The 20,707-nt window shown below is 37.9% G+C and overlaps 2 protein-coding genes across 6 annotated transcripts in view; both read left to right on the top strand.

Annotated features, from left to right (window-relative positions):
• The window catches only part of LOC144209926 (protein-methionine sulfoxide oxidase mical3a-like), a 41,026-nt gene extending 30,498 nt beyond the window's left edge, over positions 1-10,528 (top strand). For 3 of the 5 annotated variants that reach the window (XM_077736502.1, XM_077736495.1, XM_077736507.1), the window contains 6 exons: positions 1,488-1,538; positions 2,552-2,602; positions 6,167-6,265; positions 7,752-7,851; positions 8,082-8,155; positions 8,570-10,528. In XM_077736502.1, the coding sequence (XP_077592628.1) occupies positions 1,488-1,538; positions 2,552-2,602; positions 6,167-6,265; positions 7,752-7,851; positions 8,082-8,155; positions 8,570-8,754 (560 nt within the window). In that variant the 3' untranslated portion in view covers positions 8,755-10,528. The remainder of the gene's footprint in view (positions 1-1,487; positions 1,539-2,551; positions 2,603-6,166; positions 6,266-7,751; positions 7,852-8,081; positions 8,156-8,569) is intronic. The other 2 variants (XM_077736515.1, XM_077736522.1) reach the window with 2 other exon arrangements.
• Positions 10,529-11,197: 669 nt separating this feature from the next.
• LOC144192134 (tetratricopeptide repeat protein 38-like) lies at positions 11,198-20,553 on the top strand. The gene is made up of 14 exons (XM_077711193.1): positions 11,198-11,358; positions 12,723-12,800; positions 12,923-13,004; positions 14,064-14,235; positions 14,431-14,604; positions 15,074-15,149; positions 15,713-15,832; positions 15,966-16,025; positions 16,245-16,283; positions 16,485-16,566; positions 17,240-17,405; positions 19,310-19,469; positions 19,843-19,916; positions 20,205-20,553. The coding sequence occupies exons 1-14, from the start codon at positions 11,329-11,331 to the stop codon at positions 20,287-20,289; spliced, it is 1,398 nt and encodes a 465-aa protein (XP_077567319.1). The 5' UTR covers positions 11,198-11,328; the 3' UTR covers positions 20,290-20,553.
• The last annotated feature ends 154 nt before the right edge of the window (positions 20,554-20,707 follow it).

The following is a 20,707-nucleotide window of genomic DNA, read 5'->3' as shown; positions in this document are numbered from 1 at the left end:
ACTTTAATGCCTTTTTCTCTCTTCTTCATCTCCAAGTGGTAGTGTAGCTCAGACTTTTAACAGAAAATGCTCGTTCCGGGAGTCGTGTGATGTTCAAACATGCCAGAGTTATATATCTTATTCTTGAAGGCCCCCTTCTCTTAACAGCAATGGCATGTCTTGACATAATTTGATTCTCAGTTACAATCAGCTATTTCTTAAACTACAACGGTAACAATAAATAGAATATTGATGAACACATTGATCTAAACTACAATTGAAATGAATAACTGTTCTTGTAAGATCATTTCGATCTTGTGGCAGCAAGATTTCTATTTCTTCACAACTGAAGCAGGTAATTGTTCTTTCTTTTACAAGTAGCATAAACAACTACTCGTTTGTTCATTACGTGATAGCGTTCCGGAACATTAACAAGATTGCTTTATTTACAAGATAGTTGTTATGGAACTGTGTTATGGAAGTATTCCTTCCTAGTTTATTTTGATGTCTTACTATTGTAGTAAAAGCTTCGAACAGATACACGACTATACCACACCGTCTTACTACTGCAAGCATCCTTTTTCTTTCATCTTTTTCTTTGTATTTTTATTATAAGACACATGTCTTCAGCATAATTACAAAAAGAACCACAATTAATTTCTTAGCACAAAAATTTGTAGATGTCTGATATAAGAAAGAATATTAATTGGAATTTTTGTATGATTTCATGCACCTTATCTAATTGTGGATTCCAGTTTTTTTTTTACAGTCCATTTATAAAAACCTAAATTATTAATACAAGTAACATCCGACTTACGACCACTGCCACCAGATGCAAATTCTTTTCCAGCAGATGCTCATTTTTTCAATTCATTGTCTGGCACTGCAGCGAGGAGCAGCCCTGCAACGTGACAATTTTGGCAGCCAGCATCTAACTCTCGCACAGCAATCTACCACTATACTCAGTAATTAGATAGCGTCTCTACACCATCAAGATGTTGTATTGGCTCTTTTACTTTTACTTTAATGCAATGAGTTTGATGCAACTTCTTCCATATCTGCTCGAGGAAACTAAACATTTGGTTCGCGTTGACGTCGCCTACCTCGGCGGCCAGTCATAAGTCTGAGCATCTTTTTGAGGTTTAAGTGGTTGCTGTTTGTCATTCTCTGCACGGAAGGAGAAACAAACGCCGTGCAGATCAGACGTTATTAATTGCAGTAACCGCCAACATAGCTAGATGCGTGATCTCCACTTAGTGCCAGCCGGCATGGCCGTTATAGCTTGACGGCAATCATTCATCAGTAACTTTTGACAAAAATTATTATATATTGTATGATCTTTACTCCCAACTTGCGTCCAATCTGACGTACAAACGGCTGATCGGGAACCAATCTAGTTTGTAAATCGGATGTTGCTTGTATTGATGTTCTCCCATTAACCAAGTGATTGTTTAGTTTAATCAATCGTTTCTCTGGTTTAACATATCTGACCCTCTACTTTCTTAAAGGAATGTACAAAGGTACTTATACATTACCAAAACAGCACAAAAGGAGATCAGGTACTAGATTTTACTGACGTTTTTCTTTCATGTGACACTGTTACGTCGGCTCCATCTGTGGTGACACACTGCAACACGTTTCCATCTTTGAACATCGTAATTTGTCTGTAACATGTCCGCCATCGTTAGTTTGAGTTGCATGCACTTAGAAAAATCTTGTGTTCTGATAAAGATGTGTGTGCCTGATTTGAATGCAATTTATCTCCTTCTGTCTCCCAGCGACGAGCGGTTCCATAATTCTAATATGTTGTGATGGCTGATGCTATATGGTGGAAATCAAAATAATTCAGATTGGTTTATAGAATTACAGCCCACACAGTCATTTCACACAGATTGGTTTATTGCAGCTAAGGGCTGCCGCAAAGAGTTCTGCCAGTAAGCTTTGCATTTGACTCGCTTTTTCCAATGTAGGGCAACAGCAACCTATATAGGGTTTGTATTGAATGTACATTATAAATGGACACACTGGGCCATCTGGACTTTGTTTTTGCACTACTACTCAGTTATGCTGGAACGGAAAAGAACCTTTCAGTGATTTACATACTGAGTTGGAAAATATATGAATTCAATTGAGAGAATGAGCTCATCCCAATACTTCTGTACTAATCTGTATCCAGTTGTAGTCAAATATCCCATTTTACACCCAGATGCTCTTTTGGTGAGAAGTAGCCAAGTATTCATTCACGTTATAAAATGAATCTTCCATACTTGGCTAGGTTAGGTAATGTAATTTAATTAGACGCTACAAAATAGCCATAAAACTCCAAACCAAACAACCCGAGTCAGATTGTTGCAATCCAGAAAATCCATTAAGCAGTTTAATAATTTTGATAGGCGTCATGTGCTCATGATCACAATCTGTTTGTACTGGAAACTGTGTTGAGTACAGAAGGTTATTTTGCAGGTTACAGTGTACATGTGTGATCATGCATGTTTATTTTAGGCATGTTGGCATGCCCGGTTTGGGGCTGTATGAAATAACTCAAATGTTTAATATATCCCTGTCATTGTAGACTATTGGGGAGATTCTAATTACAGTGAAATCCTGGACTTGCATCTGGGCGGTATGTATTTGCAATCTGTTAGTTCCAGACTAACCCAATGGCTAACTGAATCTCTCCCCACCCTATCCCTTTTTTTTGGTGCTTTGTACCCTTCAACCTCCATTGATGGGCTGGCTGGCTGATTGGTTTTAGTGTCATTACAAAACCTCCATTCCACTTGTCTGTATCCCCCTGGGCATTTCCTAGCAAAAAAAGTGGATCAGACCTTTGAGATTAACTCTGATTTGTGTGAAGCTATACATGCTGGGTTTTACATTCAGTTCATTCAAATGTATTGTCATATGTTGCCCTTTTTATGCGACTTAGTCTAATACAACCACAACGAGAAAAACACAAAACTACACAGAATTCGAGATAAAAAACAAAAAAACACTATGTTCTCATCAAAATTATATCTGGGAAAAAAGGAAAGAGCCCCAAATTGCACTGGATATTTTCCCTTACTTTTTTTCTATTCTGTTTGTGATAGCTCCAGTACATTCCATCCTTATGCCAACGAGTTTGTAACACACACACACACACACACACACATTTTACAAGCATGTATGTACATTATAGGGATGGGGAAACATTCAGAATGTGGTAGCTTGTGTCTTTCAATTAGAAACACATTTGTTTGTCCGATTAACTGTGTCCCCTAGTGCAAATTAGACTTAAACCTTGTCAATATTCCTTATAATCCAAGCTTTGTTGACTCTTCTTAGTTGTGTGCAATAATCCCCCCTCCCCCAGGCTTTCTCTCATACCTGCTCATTTATTGCTCCGCTAGTATTTAGACAGTGTGAACTCTTGTTAATATTACCCCTTGACCTCTAGTCTTGCTTCAAGTGTGTGTGATTAGAGTTTTTGTTTGGTTTTGTTGAATTAATCTTCACATTTATAAATGCCCCGTGGCTTCTCTTGACCATGAAACCATGTTTTAATCACTCATGAAGTGAATGTTATTGGCTTGGATGTATTGGTAAACTGACTTCACCAAATTATTCACTCTTCACAAATGTAGAAATGATCAAAAATGTTTTTAAATGCAACAGCGGTTTAATTTTTTTTCAAGTATTAGGTTTTTACAAAGGTTTTTTTTTTTGTTTTAGACAGAATAATAATAACGGAACAATTGTGGATTTTTGGTAAACTATGGTTTTGTAGTGGATATCTCCTAAATCTAAAGGGAATAGTTTTAGATTTTTTTTTTCTGGATTACTTTTTCTTGTTAAATTTTAACTCATCTGACAATTGAGCAATTTACCACTCTGGGTCAAAGTTTATATATGCCATAGCGCCCAAGAATTTTCTTATTAGTTTGCAGGAGTTCTTATTTTTGCTGCTTGTCGAATTTAATGATTGCCACATGAGTAAATAATCGACCTGTAACCTTTTCAAAGTTTGAATATGCCAAGGGAATATAGGTGTTGCTTTTCCATGCTTTATATCTATCTTGTGTCTAAAGAGTTCCTCTGAGAGAGTTTGTCGATATGGTTGGTCTTTTGACTTTGAATTTTTAGCTTAATTCCTGTCTGAATTTTCTTGCTAGTTTTGTATTCATAATGCAGGACCTGTATTGAGTTTCACTTTTATCTTGGTGCAGTTGTTTTGGATTTGCATAGCCATAATTTAATGATAGTAGGAGAAAAAGGGGGTCAGTATATTTGAATTTTCCATAGTCTGCATTTTTAGGCAATTTGCACATTAATATTATAGGGTAATGACTTGGACCACTATTGTAAACATATTTGTGTTGGACTTAAGATGAACTTAATGAATATCTTCTTCCTAAAACTCTCATTGACCATGTGCATAGAATGGAAAGTCCCCCACATTTGTTTAGGATTATGAATGAATATAATGCTCATCTCGCTTAATTTGATACCGTTTTAGAGTCCACTCTACTGGGTGCATAATGAACATACAAATCTTAATATATGCAATCTTAATGAAGTCACCAAAAAAGCTTCATATTAGGACAACAGTTCCAAATAAATTAAAATAGTGTTTGATTATAACTGGAGTTTGTTGTGTAATGGAAAAGAAGCGGTTGTAATTAATGATAATTAAAAGCTTAAACAGCATTAGTGAATCGTAGGCTGAATGCACACTGTTGTTTGTTTCAGTGACCAATTCTGATTTAACACTTATGTATTTCTGACTTTTTAAATTGTCTATTCACATGGTAATTTTTAGTGGTACTTGCCCAATATGTTGTTTACGTTCACGGACGTCATGAAATGAAGCGTAAATTACATTTCAAGCGTTAAGACCAGACAAGTAAAGCCCAGAACATTAATGAATACACTTAATTTAGTACATTTTATTTGTATTTTTACATGCATGAATGCATATATTTAAATATAATATATTTGTATTACATTTTCACTTCTTGTTTCATAACAAAAACCAAAAAAAATTCCCAAATGCGGGCTAAAATAAAGTTCTAATCTAACCTATAATCTAAATTTTTACTTTAACCCTGAATCACTTTTTGGATTAAGGCTATTTCAAATGGCCTTTTCTAATACCAATTTAGAGTTATTGCTCTCTTAATTTTACCAATGTGATGGAATATCAATTTGTGGAAATATGAGCTCCCATTAGAATTTCCCAATACCATATTATGTCTTTTCCATGTGCTATCTGAGGGAAAAATGCCCCCCGGTCCTTCCAAAATGTTCATATCTTTCTTGAATTATAGTTGGCTGGAAATGGGACTCTGTCTCTATGAGATCCTCCTATACTCCTCCAGCATAAGCCAGACACACAAGCCTGGTTTCTTCCTGTTTTTGTAGTCGTGCTTTTGACCAAATTAGAGAGAAATTTACAGTTTACAAACTAGTTATTTTTAAAATGACAAAGGAAGGGTTTGTCCAAATACAGGCACAATAGTTGTCTTAATCGTCACTATAAGATCAAATTTATTACTTAGGTTTTTGAATGTGTAGTTTTTGCAGAAAGTTGTCGTGTATGACACTTGACATTGCCATAACCTCAAGCTTCAATATGCAGTTCCTGTCTCAGTGTGTTACAGTTGATGGTTTCTGAGTGGAATCTGATTTTCAATCACATTATAAAAAAGGACTTTTCATCTGAGAATACCTGATTCCACACTTTTTTTCTTTAAATCTAAATGCTGACAATCGGAAACACTTCAAACCTGTGGTGTCAATTTAGCCTGTTAAGGTCTTTTGTATGAGAGCAGAAGCATTTTTTTTTATTCTTTCATAACTCCAAACGAAAACGATAATGGCTGATGGAAGCAAGTTGATAGGAACTGTTATCAATGCATTATCAGAAAAGCATTTCCTTACAGGTTAGTTGCCTGTTTTTTGCCCCCACATCGTTCCTCCTAGCACAGAGACGATATCTCCCACCTCCTAGGTGATTTGTCGTCTTCCTATCTCACATGTCTGTCCTGATTTTCTCCTCCATGTTTTTCTCTCTCATCACACCTTTCCCTTCACAATCCCAACATTCCTCTTCTGTTTCCTACTGTAAAATTTGTTTTGTTTTTTCCTTCCCTATCCATTCTGCCATTCCTTCCCTATTATGCACACATGTTCCTGTCTGTGTCAGTCCCTCGCTCGCTTTCCCCCTGTCTTGTGGAACTTGACCCCTTTGTGGGGGCGGACCGTCGGAGATCTCTCCCCTTCTGCCTCTGCTGTTCCCCTGAAGGTAAAGTAACCTCGCCGGCTCTGCTTGTCGGGTGTGGCAGGTTACCGTGGCAACCACAGGGGTTCTCCAGAACTGGAATATTTCCTTGACTACCCCAAACCTTCCCCTCCTCCCTTGTTTTTTTAATATTATGTGCATATATTTTCTGGCTCACAGGACTTCCTCCTAATGCCAAGTTAACAGACAAAGTTGTCATGTTGTTTGGAATCACCCGCATGTTTTGTTCATGAATTAATGAGTTCAATAGTTCATTTTACATTTTCAGATCATTGATAACTTCCGTATTTGAAACCCATAAATACAAATATTGCTTGCAGGCTAGGTTTATAATTCAGTTGTGTGAACCTTGCATGGTGTGAAGAGTCGTTATAAATATTGGAGACCTGCACGAAGCAGGCCTTGAAAAATGAATGAATCATCTGGTTTTGTTCTTGTAGCTAACACCTGCCAATGGAGTTTTTGCCTGGTTTTGAATTTTGAAAAGGTGGAGAAGCAAGCTTTTGTTTTTTTCTTGTAGTTTAATTGAGTTCTGCTTTACTTATGAGTTCCCTTTTATGAAGGGTGCACCTGTTTTCGGAACCTTGCGCTGAGGGCTGGTGTGGTGGAGATGGTGGAAAGATGTATTTTGGGGAATTAAAACCCCAAACAAAGGTCTCTAAAATGAAACAAAAAACAGCCAATAATTTGCTTTTTACAACGAACCACATTGTTTCCTTAGAAACCTGATTTTCTAGTACATATGTTGTGCTTGACTTAAAATCTCTGTTACAGTGAAACCTGTTGGATGCCCCTGCAACGGTTATTTCCACATATGCTATGGGGACAATCTGAAGCTCTGCACACTACACTTGTCATGTTATACAATATTCCTCAACTCATTTGTTTGAGCTTGGAAGTCATACAAACCAGCATTCACATCAATACCAGAGGAAAATCAATTTATAGTTCCAAAGTCTTCTTTTCTCTTAAACCGTTCTGGTTTTATTGAATTTTGGATTCTTTCATTTCTGCTGATAGTTCATTAACTGGTGAAGGATTAAATGATTCCCCACTAATTCTTTGATTTTGCTCCATTGTCTTATCTACAAACACACCTAGAAATATCCACGCACAAATTGAGAAAATAATGCTAGTTTTTCCCTAACGTACAACTACCTACGAACAGAGCCTCGTTTATTTAAATAAATCAATCAATTTTTCATGTAGGATTTGTGTTTGTATGTGTGTTCAAAGTTTGTTTGTATGCACACCTCAGAGTTTGAAACCTTCACATCATCTTTATGTGATTCTTCAAAGTATGGTCCATAGGACTTGAATGGTGTCTAGTCAGTCCATCCTTACACCCCACCATCCCTCAACAAGGACTACCCACCTTTGCTGTCATTGCATTACCAAGTGTTGGCTGGTCCTTCATTGTCCTCCTTGTAGTATGTCCTATTTTGAGTCTCAAATCTCATTGCCATACTTTGCTGACTCTTTTCTCCAGGCATGGGCAAGAAAGACGATCCCAAATTAATGCAAGAGTGGTTCAAGCTGGTGCAGGAGAAGAATGCCCTTGTCCGCTATGAATCTGAACTCATGATATTGTAAGTAATCGTACTAACACACCTATAATTCTTCAATAGGTTACAGTTGAGTCCATATATTTATATATATTCTTAGTTGTAAGCTGTTACAAGCTGTGTGTGATCTGCTAAAATAAATTATATTTCTTGTACCATTTTTGTTGTTGGACCTAACTTGGCTCCCTTCGTTCTCTTGTGTTGCTACAAAATTCATCAATTATGGTTGATAGAAGTTTATTTGATCTTTTTAGTGCCAGGGAATTGGAGCTGGAAGACCGTCAGAGCCGACTGCAACAGGAATTACGGGAGAGAATGGCTGTGGAAGGTAAATTTGTGGCTAAAAGCCCAAGCCTGGCTGTCTGTGTTCCTCTCTAAATGGTGAAAAGTGTCAATTCTTCTGTGATGCACGACAACAAATTAAATTAAATATATCATTTTTATAATGCACATACTACGCTGTTGTTCAAGGCTGTGAGGAAGTAAAGGCTTCCCACTCCTGCAAAGCATTTTTTTCAATTATAACTGGTCAAGTGTGTGTAGAAGCTTTTCAATGGAAAGTGTGGGTGTCGAGGAACAATTCACTCACAGGTGCACATCCCTGACAAATGGCATATATTATCTGTGACTATGCAGTGCCATTGTTCTCTTGATAAATGCTTTTGATTTTTTAAATCCACCAATCCCTATTCTTGTCCGGTGTGTTCTTTCTCTGTGGTTGCTCACAAACGCTCTTTTTCAGACCACCTGAAGACTGAGAAGGAGCTTGCTCAAGAAAAGCAGATCTTAAATGAGATGCTTGAAGTTGTGGAACAGCGCGATTCCCTGGTGGCGCTCCTGGAGGAGCAAAGGCTTCGAGAAAAAGAGGAAGACAAAGACCTGGAGGCTGTGATGCTCTCCAAAGGATTCAACCTTAATTGGGTTTAACAAAATGCAAGCAATTGTTCCTGTAGATTCCAGGTTGAACCCATGCCGCCTTTAATCAGCATATTGCAGTCATCAAGGGGAAAAACAATAAGCAGTTACTGTGGGATTGTCCACCTGCAACGGCAAATGTGTGAAGATTCCCAACAAACATGCTTAAACCTCCGATTGCTCAAAGCGACCTGCAGCTTTTCCACATGCTGAGCCCACAAGCAGCCCTGCGGTAAACTTGGTTAATCACTTAAGGTTTCCAGTGTCATTGGGGGGCTGAAAGACAGTACGGTGACAGTTAATCATCGCATCCCTTGAAGCGTTGACACCATGGGAAGTGTGTTTTAAAGACTTCTTTAATCCAGAATCATCTGCAGTCTGGTCCTGCTGATGTAAAGGAAGAATCATCTTTTTTAAATGACTTGTGAAGATGCAGTCACGGTTTCCCGCAGATCAAAATCTGGCCATTAGGGAGAACTAAAAGGAACAACGCAAAGGTTATTGTGGAGCCGCCTTCCTCTGTGACACCAATTTTATTTCTCAACATTTATTGAGTATGCATGCGCTTTGCCATGAGGGATTCTAGCAGAATGTGACGAGCACTGAACTATAGTTTGCTTTGGAGCCGCCGTTCATGTCGTCTCGGATACTGTGAGCGAACCTTAGAAAGTGTGGTAATATGTGTATATGCCACACATTCTGGGCAAAGAAAACGGTCTACCAGTTAAGCAGGCACCATCATATATTTTGCCCCAGACTTCAAAAGTGCAGCATCACCATGATTAGCTGATTTTCTACTTCTCTGTTCTCAATTGCCCTCCCTTGTGATTTCTCTTTATTTTCCCTGAAATACAGTAAACAGGTATTTGTCACGTGGTGAATGGTATCTGCATCCATTCCCTGGTTACTTTTCTTCATATGGTCTTGAAAGAGAAGACTTTTGTGATTGGCAAGCAATTAGTGGTGGTTATTTTTCTGCCACAGGCATAAAGAAGATTCATTCTCAATTTGTCCTTTGAGATTACAACTTGTTATTGGCAAGTGAGGAATGCAGGGTGCTACAATCAGAAAATGTTTCCAACTGTAGATGGAAGGATGATTACAGGGAAGTTTATTTTTTAATTCATTTTTTATGTACATAGTAAACCGTCAAGGGTTTCACGTGCTCGGCGTGTCACATCATGATGAAGTTCACTGTATTTCTTGGCTAATGTTTACACAAAATGGTCCATATCATGTCTTGTATTTTATATCTTCTACAACTATGTCCAAGTGAGGAGATTTTAGTGTTAAAACATACAGATGCCTTTTTTTTGTTGATTTTTACTCACTATCTTTTAGTCTACATTTGCGTATCAATAGACGCAAGGGTTTTAATTGTTTATAGCAACTGTTTTTAAGGGTTTCTGCAAATATTTAAGATTGTGGAATAATGCAAATGCTGTGACTATTTTGCATTAAATTGGAACCCAAGTGACAGCTCACATAGACATTTAAATATCTTTTTTTTTAAATAGTGGTCACTGTTTTATGGCACTATTGTTCATGTAATATGTGATTTGAGTTGAAAACATTTACACAATTCATCAGATTGTAGATTCACATATGAGTGATATTATTGTATTGATATTTATTAACGTGTGAAAATTGTATTATATGTAAAGATTAAGAATCCTAATTTTTAAACTCCTATGTTGAGACTCGACTTGTGTAAAAGCTCCGTGTAGCTAAAAATGCTTCTGGGTGTTGGATGTATGCTGCAAACAGCAATAAAACGATGCAGTTGTGCTTTCTAACAGTTGTTTCAAGTGCATTTTTAGAAAAGCCTACACAGGAAATGTTGGCAGTTTAGGGGGATATTTTTCTCCACTCACAATGGTGTTTCATTACATTGCATCTATAAATCTGTTTTTACATTGACACTATTGTAGTTGCTCTATTAGTGTCCATAAGCAACATGCCAATCTTGAATTGCTTTGGATCAGAAGTGCATTGCTTTGTTAGGGCAAAAACACATCCCAACTCATGAAAATGAGAGACAGAGCATCATCTTTGGGACATTGCTGGATTTTGATGCATTGCAATTTGCTTTTTTTTTTTTTTTTTACCCCCTTTCTATTATGTGATTTATCTAACTTTTACCAACTGTATTTACTACACTTAAAGCCTGTTTTAAATATGTGATAACATTCAGGTTACACTATAACAGTGTGGTGATGGAGCCCATCTCTGCTGAACTCCACAAAATTGAAAGTACCTTTTTTAATTATATATTGGGCAACTCACTCTTCAACATCATTGTCGATTACAATATATTCTGCTATACCCATTCATTAACCATGTGTATATTAAGCTGGGATAGGCTCCAGCACCCCTGCCACCCCTGTGAGGATAAGAAGTTCAAAAATGAATGAATCTTTAGCGGCATTAGTCTAGACACTTAATCTGAAAGGGCGTTTTCTGGTGGCATTTCCGGGAAACGTCTTCTAACTTGACCAAACAAACTTTGCGTTCTGCAAACACAGTCAGTCCCAAGACTCGAGAAGTCTTGTGAGAAGTTTTCTGCAGCAGGACACTGACCTCCAAATGGATGCTTTGAGCTACAGGGACTGTGAGGTGAGTGTTGCCAAAGTGCAACTTTGTAGGACGATTTGTAAACCAAACTTTTGGTGTCTTATCCCTCGTGGTGTTAAAGGACTTTACGTGGCGATCCGTTCCACCCGCAGTTTCGGCTTCTCAACCGGAATGACATAAAAATGTTTATATATGTGTGTATTGATTAAAACGTTGGCAAAACAAACGTTGATTGCATTTGCCGAGGTGCAAGTAACCAACAAAATCGCATGACTGTATCAAGTCAAGCATGTTTAGTCAGGCAAGCATAAAATATTAAAATTGTAAAGTCTTGATTTGTTTTTAATTTGAAGTTTTATACAAGCTTGTTCACTCACAAGTTGTAATTAAAAGGATATATGCAGTAGTATACACACTAGTTGAATGGCTGAATAAGATGCATGAACTTTGTATTCCTTTATTAAGTCAATTCAAGTACTACTTTGTAATGATCAATCCTACCTGCAACTTAATCATCGGAACAAAATGTCATCTTTGGCATCACAGCATCTTGGTGGTCATCTTTGCAAGATTAGCAAAAACAAATGCATAAATCTTATTTTAATCACCCAAATCTTAGTGCATTTGGAAATTTTGATTTACAGATGTACACGTGGGTTCTTGTTTATCAGGAAAAAAAAATCAAGTCAAAGGTTCCCACTGATACAATTAGTTTATCATACATTCAATAAATATTATCTTTTTTATTTTTGCTCCAATATCTACTTTTCAAGGAGTTAACCTTCCACTATCTATTTATCAGGCCACTGACAAAGCTCATCAATGATGTTGTAATGTTACTCCTCACATTAGACCAGTGGTAGGGAACCTATGGCTCAGGAGCCATATGTGGCTCTTTTGATGGGTGCATCTGGCTCTTTGCTAACCTGTGAGCTAAAATATTGAAATTGCTGGTGACAGAACTGAGATATTACATCTAGAACTGCTTTAATCTTCATCTTTTTTTGTAGTAGACTCTTCTGGAATGCATCCTCTCATTGATTGGCAACAGCATCAGAATCTTTTAAAAAAATATTCATTTTTTCCACTTTAAAAGTGGTGAAATTACAAAAAATAACTAACAGGCGCTCGTTTACATGTATGTATTTTGACTTTTAAATAGTAGTATGGCTCACAAGAAATAACATTGGAAAATAGGATTTTTTTGTGGTTCTCTTCGTCAAAAAGGTTCCCGACCCACCGGCAGATCGCAATCTACGTAATGGGCACCCCTGCTTTAGTGTATCGCCGCTAGACATACTTAAATTCCAAAAGAATGTCTCACTATCTCCTGCATTACATTTTTGCACTTTGTTTCCTTTTATTGACTGGAGCTGTACTGACTTGGCACTTTTTTTCTCCCCCAGGCTTGGAGAGCCGAAGGGCTTCCCTTGTCCACCAGCAGTAATGAGGCTTGCAAACTTTATGATGCTATTCTCACTCAGGTAGATAAACTACTGTCAGATAACAAAGTACAAATGTTACAAGTGAACTCATTTTCTCACTTGTCTTTGACAGAAGTTAGAAATTTGCTGACTATTTGCTTTTTTGTATCTTTCCAAACCAGTATGTGAAGTGGCGCAACATTGAAAGTATTGGTGGACTCGAAGGATGCATAACAGCCATCAAGGCAGCAGACCCAGATTTTGGTAACATTGTGCATTTTAATTTAAAACATTTCATTGTTTTGATCAGGGCTCAGGAATGGCTGGGTCTTGTTTGGGGCACTGACTGCAATTACTCCCAGACAATCTCCGGCTCTAAAATAATTTATAAACACTTGGTTGGTGGGATATTGGCGAAAACTCAAAATAATTTCAAAGCAGGCAAAAAAATCTGACCTTTTCAAAAAAGAGGCTTAATCCAGGTGGGTTTTTTTCCCCCTGCCATCAACCATTCCATTTCAATTGGAAATGAAGCTTATAATGTTTTGCAGCAGCCATCCTGCTTCAAATGTTTATCATCTTACTTCAAGCCAATTTCTTTTTTCTCAAATTGCACTCATATATTTGCACACATTTGCAACACTTCTACTGTTGTTGTAAAACAGAACAGTTGAAATACAATTTTATCCACAGACATAATCCAAGCCATTTGCAATATAAAACAAAGAAATGTGTATTTTGGTAACTCGATAACATGGTTGCCAATGTCCTTAGAAATTTTACTGGCACAATATCTTACATTTGTGGTGACACAATATTGTTTTTTCAACTGGGCCAACATGGTCCACAAAAACCACTTACTAAATGTTTCAAAAACATTGCTTTTTCCCGGGATATTTTGCTGCTGGTGCAGGGAAATGTTTTAATGGATATTGTAGTACTCGGTTTTGTATGCATAATGGTTAAAGAGTAGAGAAATAATAAGTTACTTAGTTCTATTGGCATATGTTACTTTTTTTTTTAAACCAAATAAACTATGAGCTATGTGAAAGCTTAAGTGAGTGCGAATCTCAGCTATAATTTTGAGTGTCTATGAGTGTCAGTATGAACGGTTATTCTTCTCATTGTGCCCTGTGATTGGCTAACAACCAATTCAGCCTACTGCACACAGTTATTTGGGATAAGGTCCAGCACTCCTGCGACCCTTGTGATAAGTGGTACGCAAAATGAATCAATAAAGAATGCAGCATAAGCAAGAGTTGACTTCTGTGTGCAGTAAGATAGTCTAAAAAGAAACAACTGATATGAAGGTTTTCTCTGTAGTGATGGGTCATGTGGTAAGCACGGGCTTAGAGCTGGTGGGAACTGCAACTTCCCCCCGCCTGAACCAACGCCTGGCGAGCGCCGTGAAGAAAACCGTGGAGCTTGCCGCCAGTCAAAACCTCAGCCCGAGGGAGAAGCTCCACGTTAAGGCCATGGAATTATTCTCACATGGGTGAGTTTTAAATGGCCGTATCTTATGTCGACGATAGATGTCCAAGCCATATAGACTGCCAGGACTGTTGGTGATAATCCGTTGCTCGCTCTCCCAGTCTAAATGGATTGGACATCCATCTCATGAGAATTGGACTTCCAATTCCGTTTTGCTGACACTGTTTCCTGTCCTTGCATCAACTTGTGTTTCTTGTAGGAACTATTCCAAAGCCAGTGATGTTTGGGAAGATATACTGGTTGATCATCCCACAGACATGCTTGCCCTTAAGTTTGCCCATGACAGTTATTTCTATATGGGAGCCCAAATCCAGATGAGGGATTCTGTTGCCCGAGTGCTGCCCTACTGGAAGCCTCACATGCCCATGGCCAGGTGCACATTACATGCATTTACACTCTTTGGCAATGTTCCCTCTAACCTGTGCGCAATTGCGCACTACTCTCGTCTTCTCTGCGCAGCAGCAATCATATGGCGTGCAGTAAATAAAATACATCCAAATTATTATTATTATTATTTTTTTTTTACCCCTTTCCCGATGATGACGCCGTTTACGTGGCAGCCAGTGGTAGTAGCTCTGTCAACTCTTATGTTTTTTTTTGTGTTTTACAGCATGTTTTACATGAAAAATGAGAGGGTACATTGACATGCACCTGCTTATGTCAGGGGTGATACTAGTGTGCCCATAGCGAGCAATGATGATGTCGCTCACACTGGTACTCAGTGCGCTCAGGGAGGTTGTCTTTCTGCCCAGACCAATGGAAAATTAGAGGGAACATTGCTCTCTGGTTGTATTTAGTTGAAAAGCAAAAAATTTAACATTTCATTAATGGTCTATTTTCAGCTATATGAAAGGAATGTATTCTTTCGGTCTTCTTGAGACACGACTTTATGACCAAGCTGAGAAAGTAGCAATGGAGGTGAGTTTAGTTTCCTTCTGTAGTTTTTACCTCATTCATGATGCTATTTGATTTATTTTTGACATCCATAAATGAACCTCTAATGGAGTCCTTATCTGCTCTGTTGAATAATACAAGCACTATGGAAGGTAGAACAGTCTGTTCCAGGATGATGATTGAAAAGTTTTCCTGTCGGAAACGATGGAAGTAATACATTTAAAGATCAAACATTATCACTTTTATCAACACATTGGGCGATTTTAAGCATCTATTAAAGGGGGAGTTTACAAGATTTTAAGCTGTTCCTGAGATTGGAATGTAGCTTTTAGTGCTGTTAAAGCCAATAGAGCTCTGTTTCATTTCAACTAGAAGTGAGTCTTCTCATGTCTTGCGGCAGTCATTCTGCTTTAAATCTGTGTCGTGTCACTTCAAGCCAATTTCTTTTTCCTCAAATTACACTTCTCAACATGCAAAGTTCCACTTTAGTTGTAAAACAGAACACTTGAAATAAATTTGCATCCACGGTTCAAACCGAGGTACTATTGGTTTTTCTCAGTCATTTTGATGATCTCTTTCTCGTGCAGGGTCTTACGCTGGTTCCTGATGACGCTTGGGCTGTCCATTCCATGGCTCACATCTATGAAATGACAGCCCAAATAGACAAAGGCTTAAAGTTCATGGAAGGGCGGGAGAAAGAGTGGCAGGTATTGAAAAGCAGCATGTTGCCTTGATGAAAAAAAAAACATTGTATGCTTGCCCTCTTCTGCTTGAGTCAGAGTCCAGTGAATGAAACGACCTTGGGGAATGTTCTGGTCAACAAATATGGTGTGATTACAGGTATCCGATATGCTGGCCAGTCACAACTATTGGCACTGGGCACTCTACTATATTGAGAAGGTAAACGCTATAATGAGTTTTCTCAGTCGTGCACAAAGTTGGCAGTCAAATCATTTTTGTGCAACTTGTATTTGTGATTTGTTTTCTCCGGGGTAATTTGAAGTCCACAGTTGATTATATTGCAAGATTAATTTGTGTATGCATCTGTACTGAGCAATCTTATCACGCATGCATGTCTCAAGGCTAACGTCCATTTGTTTGCCGCCTCCTTTTCCGCAGGGGCAATACGAGGCTGCGCTGCAAATATTTGATTCTCAGGTTAGTTCACTTATTTCTATTTCATTCTTAAGTGACTGTGCTAGAAGGAATGCATACTGATGGCACACTGATCATTTTTCTCATTCGTTTTTATGTTATTATTCTAAAGCTGTAGTGGGTTACTAACCATGAAGTTCTTTTTCATCCTTGTTTAAAAGACGAAACAAGTGGTGACTGTTTTTTTTTTGTTTTTTCCGAAAGCTGATTAAACGTTGTAAAGTCTCCGCATCCATTCTGGACATCGTGGATTGCAGCTCACTGCTCACCAGATTGGAGATGGAGGGTAAGCAAAATGTTGCTCAAAATTCATTTGCTTCATTGTCAAGTGTTCGCTAATATTCTATTCTAGAGTTTGATCATTCAATTTGCCTTTAATGAAGCAGGCATTCTATATTTCACGCAAATCACATTCACAACTTGAAAATTCAAATTAATGTATCTTATCCAGTAGGTTTGGACCCCCTCAAAGTAGCATTTCTAAGCTTTTTTTTTCTAAAGTTTGCTGACATTTATGGTTTTCGTTTACACGATTTATTATTGTAGACTTAGACTTAATGATTTTTTAATCAATTTTTTCATTTCTAAATTGTTTTTCCACTTCATCGAGGGGAAAAAAACACTCAAGTTGCTATTTGTATATTTAAAAACTGAACATTATTTGAAATTGTCAACCCAGAAAATCAAATTGTCAACTGCGGACTTAGACTTTATGATGTTTTTATCAAATTATTCATGTCTAAATTGTTTTTCCACTTCATCGAGGGGAAAAACACTCAAGCTTCCATTTGTATATTTAAAAAACTGAACATTATTTGAAATTGACAACACGGAAAATAAAATTGTCAATTGCTAACTTACTGGACCAACAATCCTAAGCTGTCTTACTAATGTAATATGATTATGCGTTTCATTGTCATTTCAATGAACATATTTTCGGTATTCTGTGCACCTGTCAGGTGTGTTTGTGAAGGAGCGCTACCGAGAGCTGCTCCAGGTAACGCTTCCTCACACCGACGACCACGTGACTCTATTCAACGACCTCCATTTCCTCATGACGTTGCTGGGAGCGAACGAGATGGGAGCTTCTCGCCGTCTGCTGGAAGGCCTCCAGGAGCTTGCTAAGTAATTTCTGCACCATTTCCTCTCTCCGCCACACACCTCAACACCATCTGTCTTACATAAGATCTACCGGGACCTTATGTAAAACCGAGACAGGAGAAATGTTAAGCCTATGATGTGGGACGTGTGCAAACAGAATAGAGAGCAGCAGTCCAAGTCGCAAAGCCCAGTCCAACCATTGCTTCCCCCTTGGGGCTTTATGCTTGTAATGTGTTCAGGCAGCCTGACCACAAACAGTCGTTTCCCATTTACATCTGGAAAAAGCCCCTGGAAAAGCTGTTATCTAGCACTTCTTTATATTGTCATGTCTTTCAGTGTTACATAAGTAGCAAAAGATGCACGGAAGGATGGGGGGTGATGTTCGAGTGGGTGGCAGCTCTTGAAAGATTGAAAGTCAATTCGGAGGTGATAGATTGACGCTCTACACTCTGCTTTAGTCGTCCAGCAATATGTCAAGATATGTTTTAAAGCTTTTCATTTATTGACGTGCCACTTTGGTTTAAATAGTTGGATTTTGCGTAATGTGTACTTCGCAGTAATGCTGTACTGTCAGCTAGACGGCTGCGATTTATTGGCAAAAGCCAAGAAAGCCTTATGAGAATAAGGGATCATCTCTGTGGAATGTTGGAGGTGAGGTTAACGCCAGGTTCCTTTTGAAATCTACGGTAAAACAAATGGAATGGGATTTGACATTTGTCTTCTTAATAGCTTTATTATTCTACAGGGGCAATGAAATATTGAAATATTGTCCTTAACTTGCAATAACTAAAAGAATAAATAACACTCCAAAATGATGGATATGAAAAGAAAATTTCAAAAGCTCATCTACTCCCACTAATACACTGTCAAATGCATTGCACATTTGTTATATGTATATTCATTAGTATTTCTTTCTTGCCATAAGTTTAATTGATCTGTTTGTGCTAATGGTGTGATTCAATATTTGTAGACGGTTGCCAAATATCTTATCATTGATCATAGAGTCAGTCTTGTATGAGCATTAAATTAGTGATTTGCACCAATTTTGCCTAAAAAGTTTAGAGAAGCCACTCCAGAGCAACTCTTTGAAACGCTGCTCTATATATCAAAGTATATTCACCTGTACTTCACTTGAATTTTCGTAAGTTGGACAGCTCTTCGTTTCTTTCAACAGCAATTTACAGTGTTTTGTGATTCAAATATATTGAAGATTTTGCTGTATATTTTGAAGCAAATTGGAACTATAATTGTGCTGTCCTTATTTTAAGAAGGATGACTAGAAAATATTTGAAATTTCACGCTAAAAGTTCACTCGTGTCAGTTAAATGACTTGAAGTGAATGTGTTAGGATTCTTTTATGTGAACGGAACATGTTTGTCCCATTTTCTACCTGGCTGCTCACATAGATCGGAATTGGAACTAATCTAAACCTCAGTAGCTCTCCGGGTCAGTCAAGGGCACAAATCATTATTCACTTTCAAATCCACTGGTCAGACTCCTAAGATGTCTCCATTCTTTTTTGGCTCTTGCCTCTGCAGTTCTTCTGCGGGCTACTAAATTCTTAACCGCCATGTTGCGACATATTGACCGTAAAATCCAAATGTTTTGGCTTCGGGACGGTTACTAACCTTTGGCATAACAACGTGTCACTCGTGAAAATGAGCTTTTAGATTATTTATCAAACAGACTGTGTGATAAACTACTCAGCAGCTTTTTAAGAATTTTTTGCATCGTGCTTGACTGAGTCTCATTTTAAGGCCACATGGGCAATGAGTGAAAAATAGTTGCTGCTCTTGTACTACTGACTTTTATACTCTTTTTTTTTTTTTTACCATGCTGAATGTTTTTTGCTCAATTTTTTGATTTTGCAAGATAACTCCTAAAGTATCAACACCATATCCTTATCAACAGTTTCCTTCTGTTTATAGGACGCCTGGTGACAATTATCAACATAAAGTGGCTGGACCAATTGGGGTTCCCATGTGTCAGGCCTTGATGGAATATAATGAAGGACGCTATGATCAAGCGGTGGACTTACTTTACCCTGTGCGATACAACATGGTGCAGATCGGGGGTAGTGACGCACAGGTAAGAACTGCAGAAGAAGAACAAAACAAACTCCATGTTCGGTTAACACAATCTCAATCTTCTTTTATTTTGCTATGTTGTCTCTTGCATTAAAAAACAACAACTGTTTATCATGAACGTTAGCTAGAGTTAAAGAATGTCCTGCCAAAGAGCTCCAGCTTTTTAGCCTGTAAATATATTGCATTGGATAGTGTGAGAATGTTGCACAGTGCACACACATGAATAATGAATCTTCGTGATGGATGCTGATGGACTTCATGTCCCAAAGGTGCCACAGTGTATACACAGTGTTAAGTCCAAACAGGAGAAAGCAAATATGTAGTGTGGAATAGTTATTGTGTATACTAATGGCTCTGTCCACTGTTGTTTGCAGAGAGACGTCTTCCATCAACTGCTTATTCACGCGGCCTTGAAATCAGAGAACAAACACCAGCAGAGAATCGGAAGGTGACATACTTTGGGGAGCTTTACAGGAGATGCAGTACTGCTTCTTGTCTGATCAGTTTATTTTCTTTTTTTGTGTGACGGATATAATACCATGCAATGATAATATAATAGAAACGTGATCATGACTCAGTGGTCCGGTTCTATTTGTGTTATATGTTGACATTGTACTGATCACGAGTCCTTTTGTGTTTTTTTTTTGTAAAACTGTCTTTATTGATTGGCTTGTCAGTTTCTTTTCTTTCTGAATCTTTGCTCATCTTCACGTGCTGTCGTTTTGAATTCCAATAGATGTCTGGTAGTGGAGCGTGAAGCAGCAAAACCAAACTCCCCACTGACCGATCGTCTGATGCAGAGAGCGATGGCCCTTCAGTAAGAGGATTTCAACGTGCTAGCAGGACCACGTGAGGGAGTCTCGTGTTGCCATGTTTGATTACAGGCGCCCATCGGAGACAATGTTTTAAGGTGCTGACTTTTTTAATCATTTTTCACATTTTAAATCATCTTTCATGTCTTGACATTTTAAATTGTGGCTGAAAAATATGATATTTTCTTCTGTTTCCACCTGAAAACCAAAAAAAAAAAAAAACAATGGAAGTCGTTGTTCACCCTTAATACATGATTTCATGTCAATAAATTATTAATTATCATTAAGCAACAACAAAAACTTTGCCTGTTTTTTTTTGTGTGCGTGTCAGGTCTGGTTGAATTCATTCATTATCAACACTGCTTACCCATGCAACTGAGGTTCAAGTTTGATTTCAATATTTAATATACCGACCCCAACTTTACAA

The sequence above is a fragment of the Stigmatopora nigra genome, chromosome 2 (assembly GCF_051989575.1).
Source record: "Stigmatopora nigra isolate UIUO_SnigA chromosome 2, RoL_Snig_1.1, whole genome shotgun sequence".
In the NCBI taxonomy this organism is placed as follows: Eukaryota; Metazoa; Chordata; class Actinopteri; order Syngnathiformes; family Syngnathidae; genus Stigmatopora; species Stigmatopora nigra.
Note: the sequence above shows the minus strand (reverse complement) of the source record. Positions and strands in the feature narration are given on the sequence as shown.

Excerpts from the sequence above, each read along its gene's own strand:
- LOC144192134 (XM_077711193.1), top strand. The coding sequence starts at position 11,329 with ATGGATGCTTTGAGCTACAGGGACTGTGAG. Across the intron at positions 12,801-12,922 it reads ATGATGCTATTCTCACTCAG|TATGTGAAGTGGCGCAACAT; the intron begins GTAGATAAACTA and ends TTTCCAAACCAG. Across the intron at positions 16,284-16,484 it reads TGCAAATATTTGATTCTCAG|CTGATTAAACGTTGTAAAGT; the intron begins GTTAGTTCACTT and ends TTTTTCCGAAAG.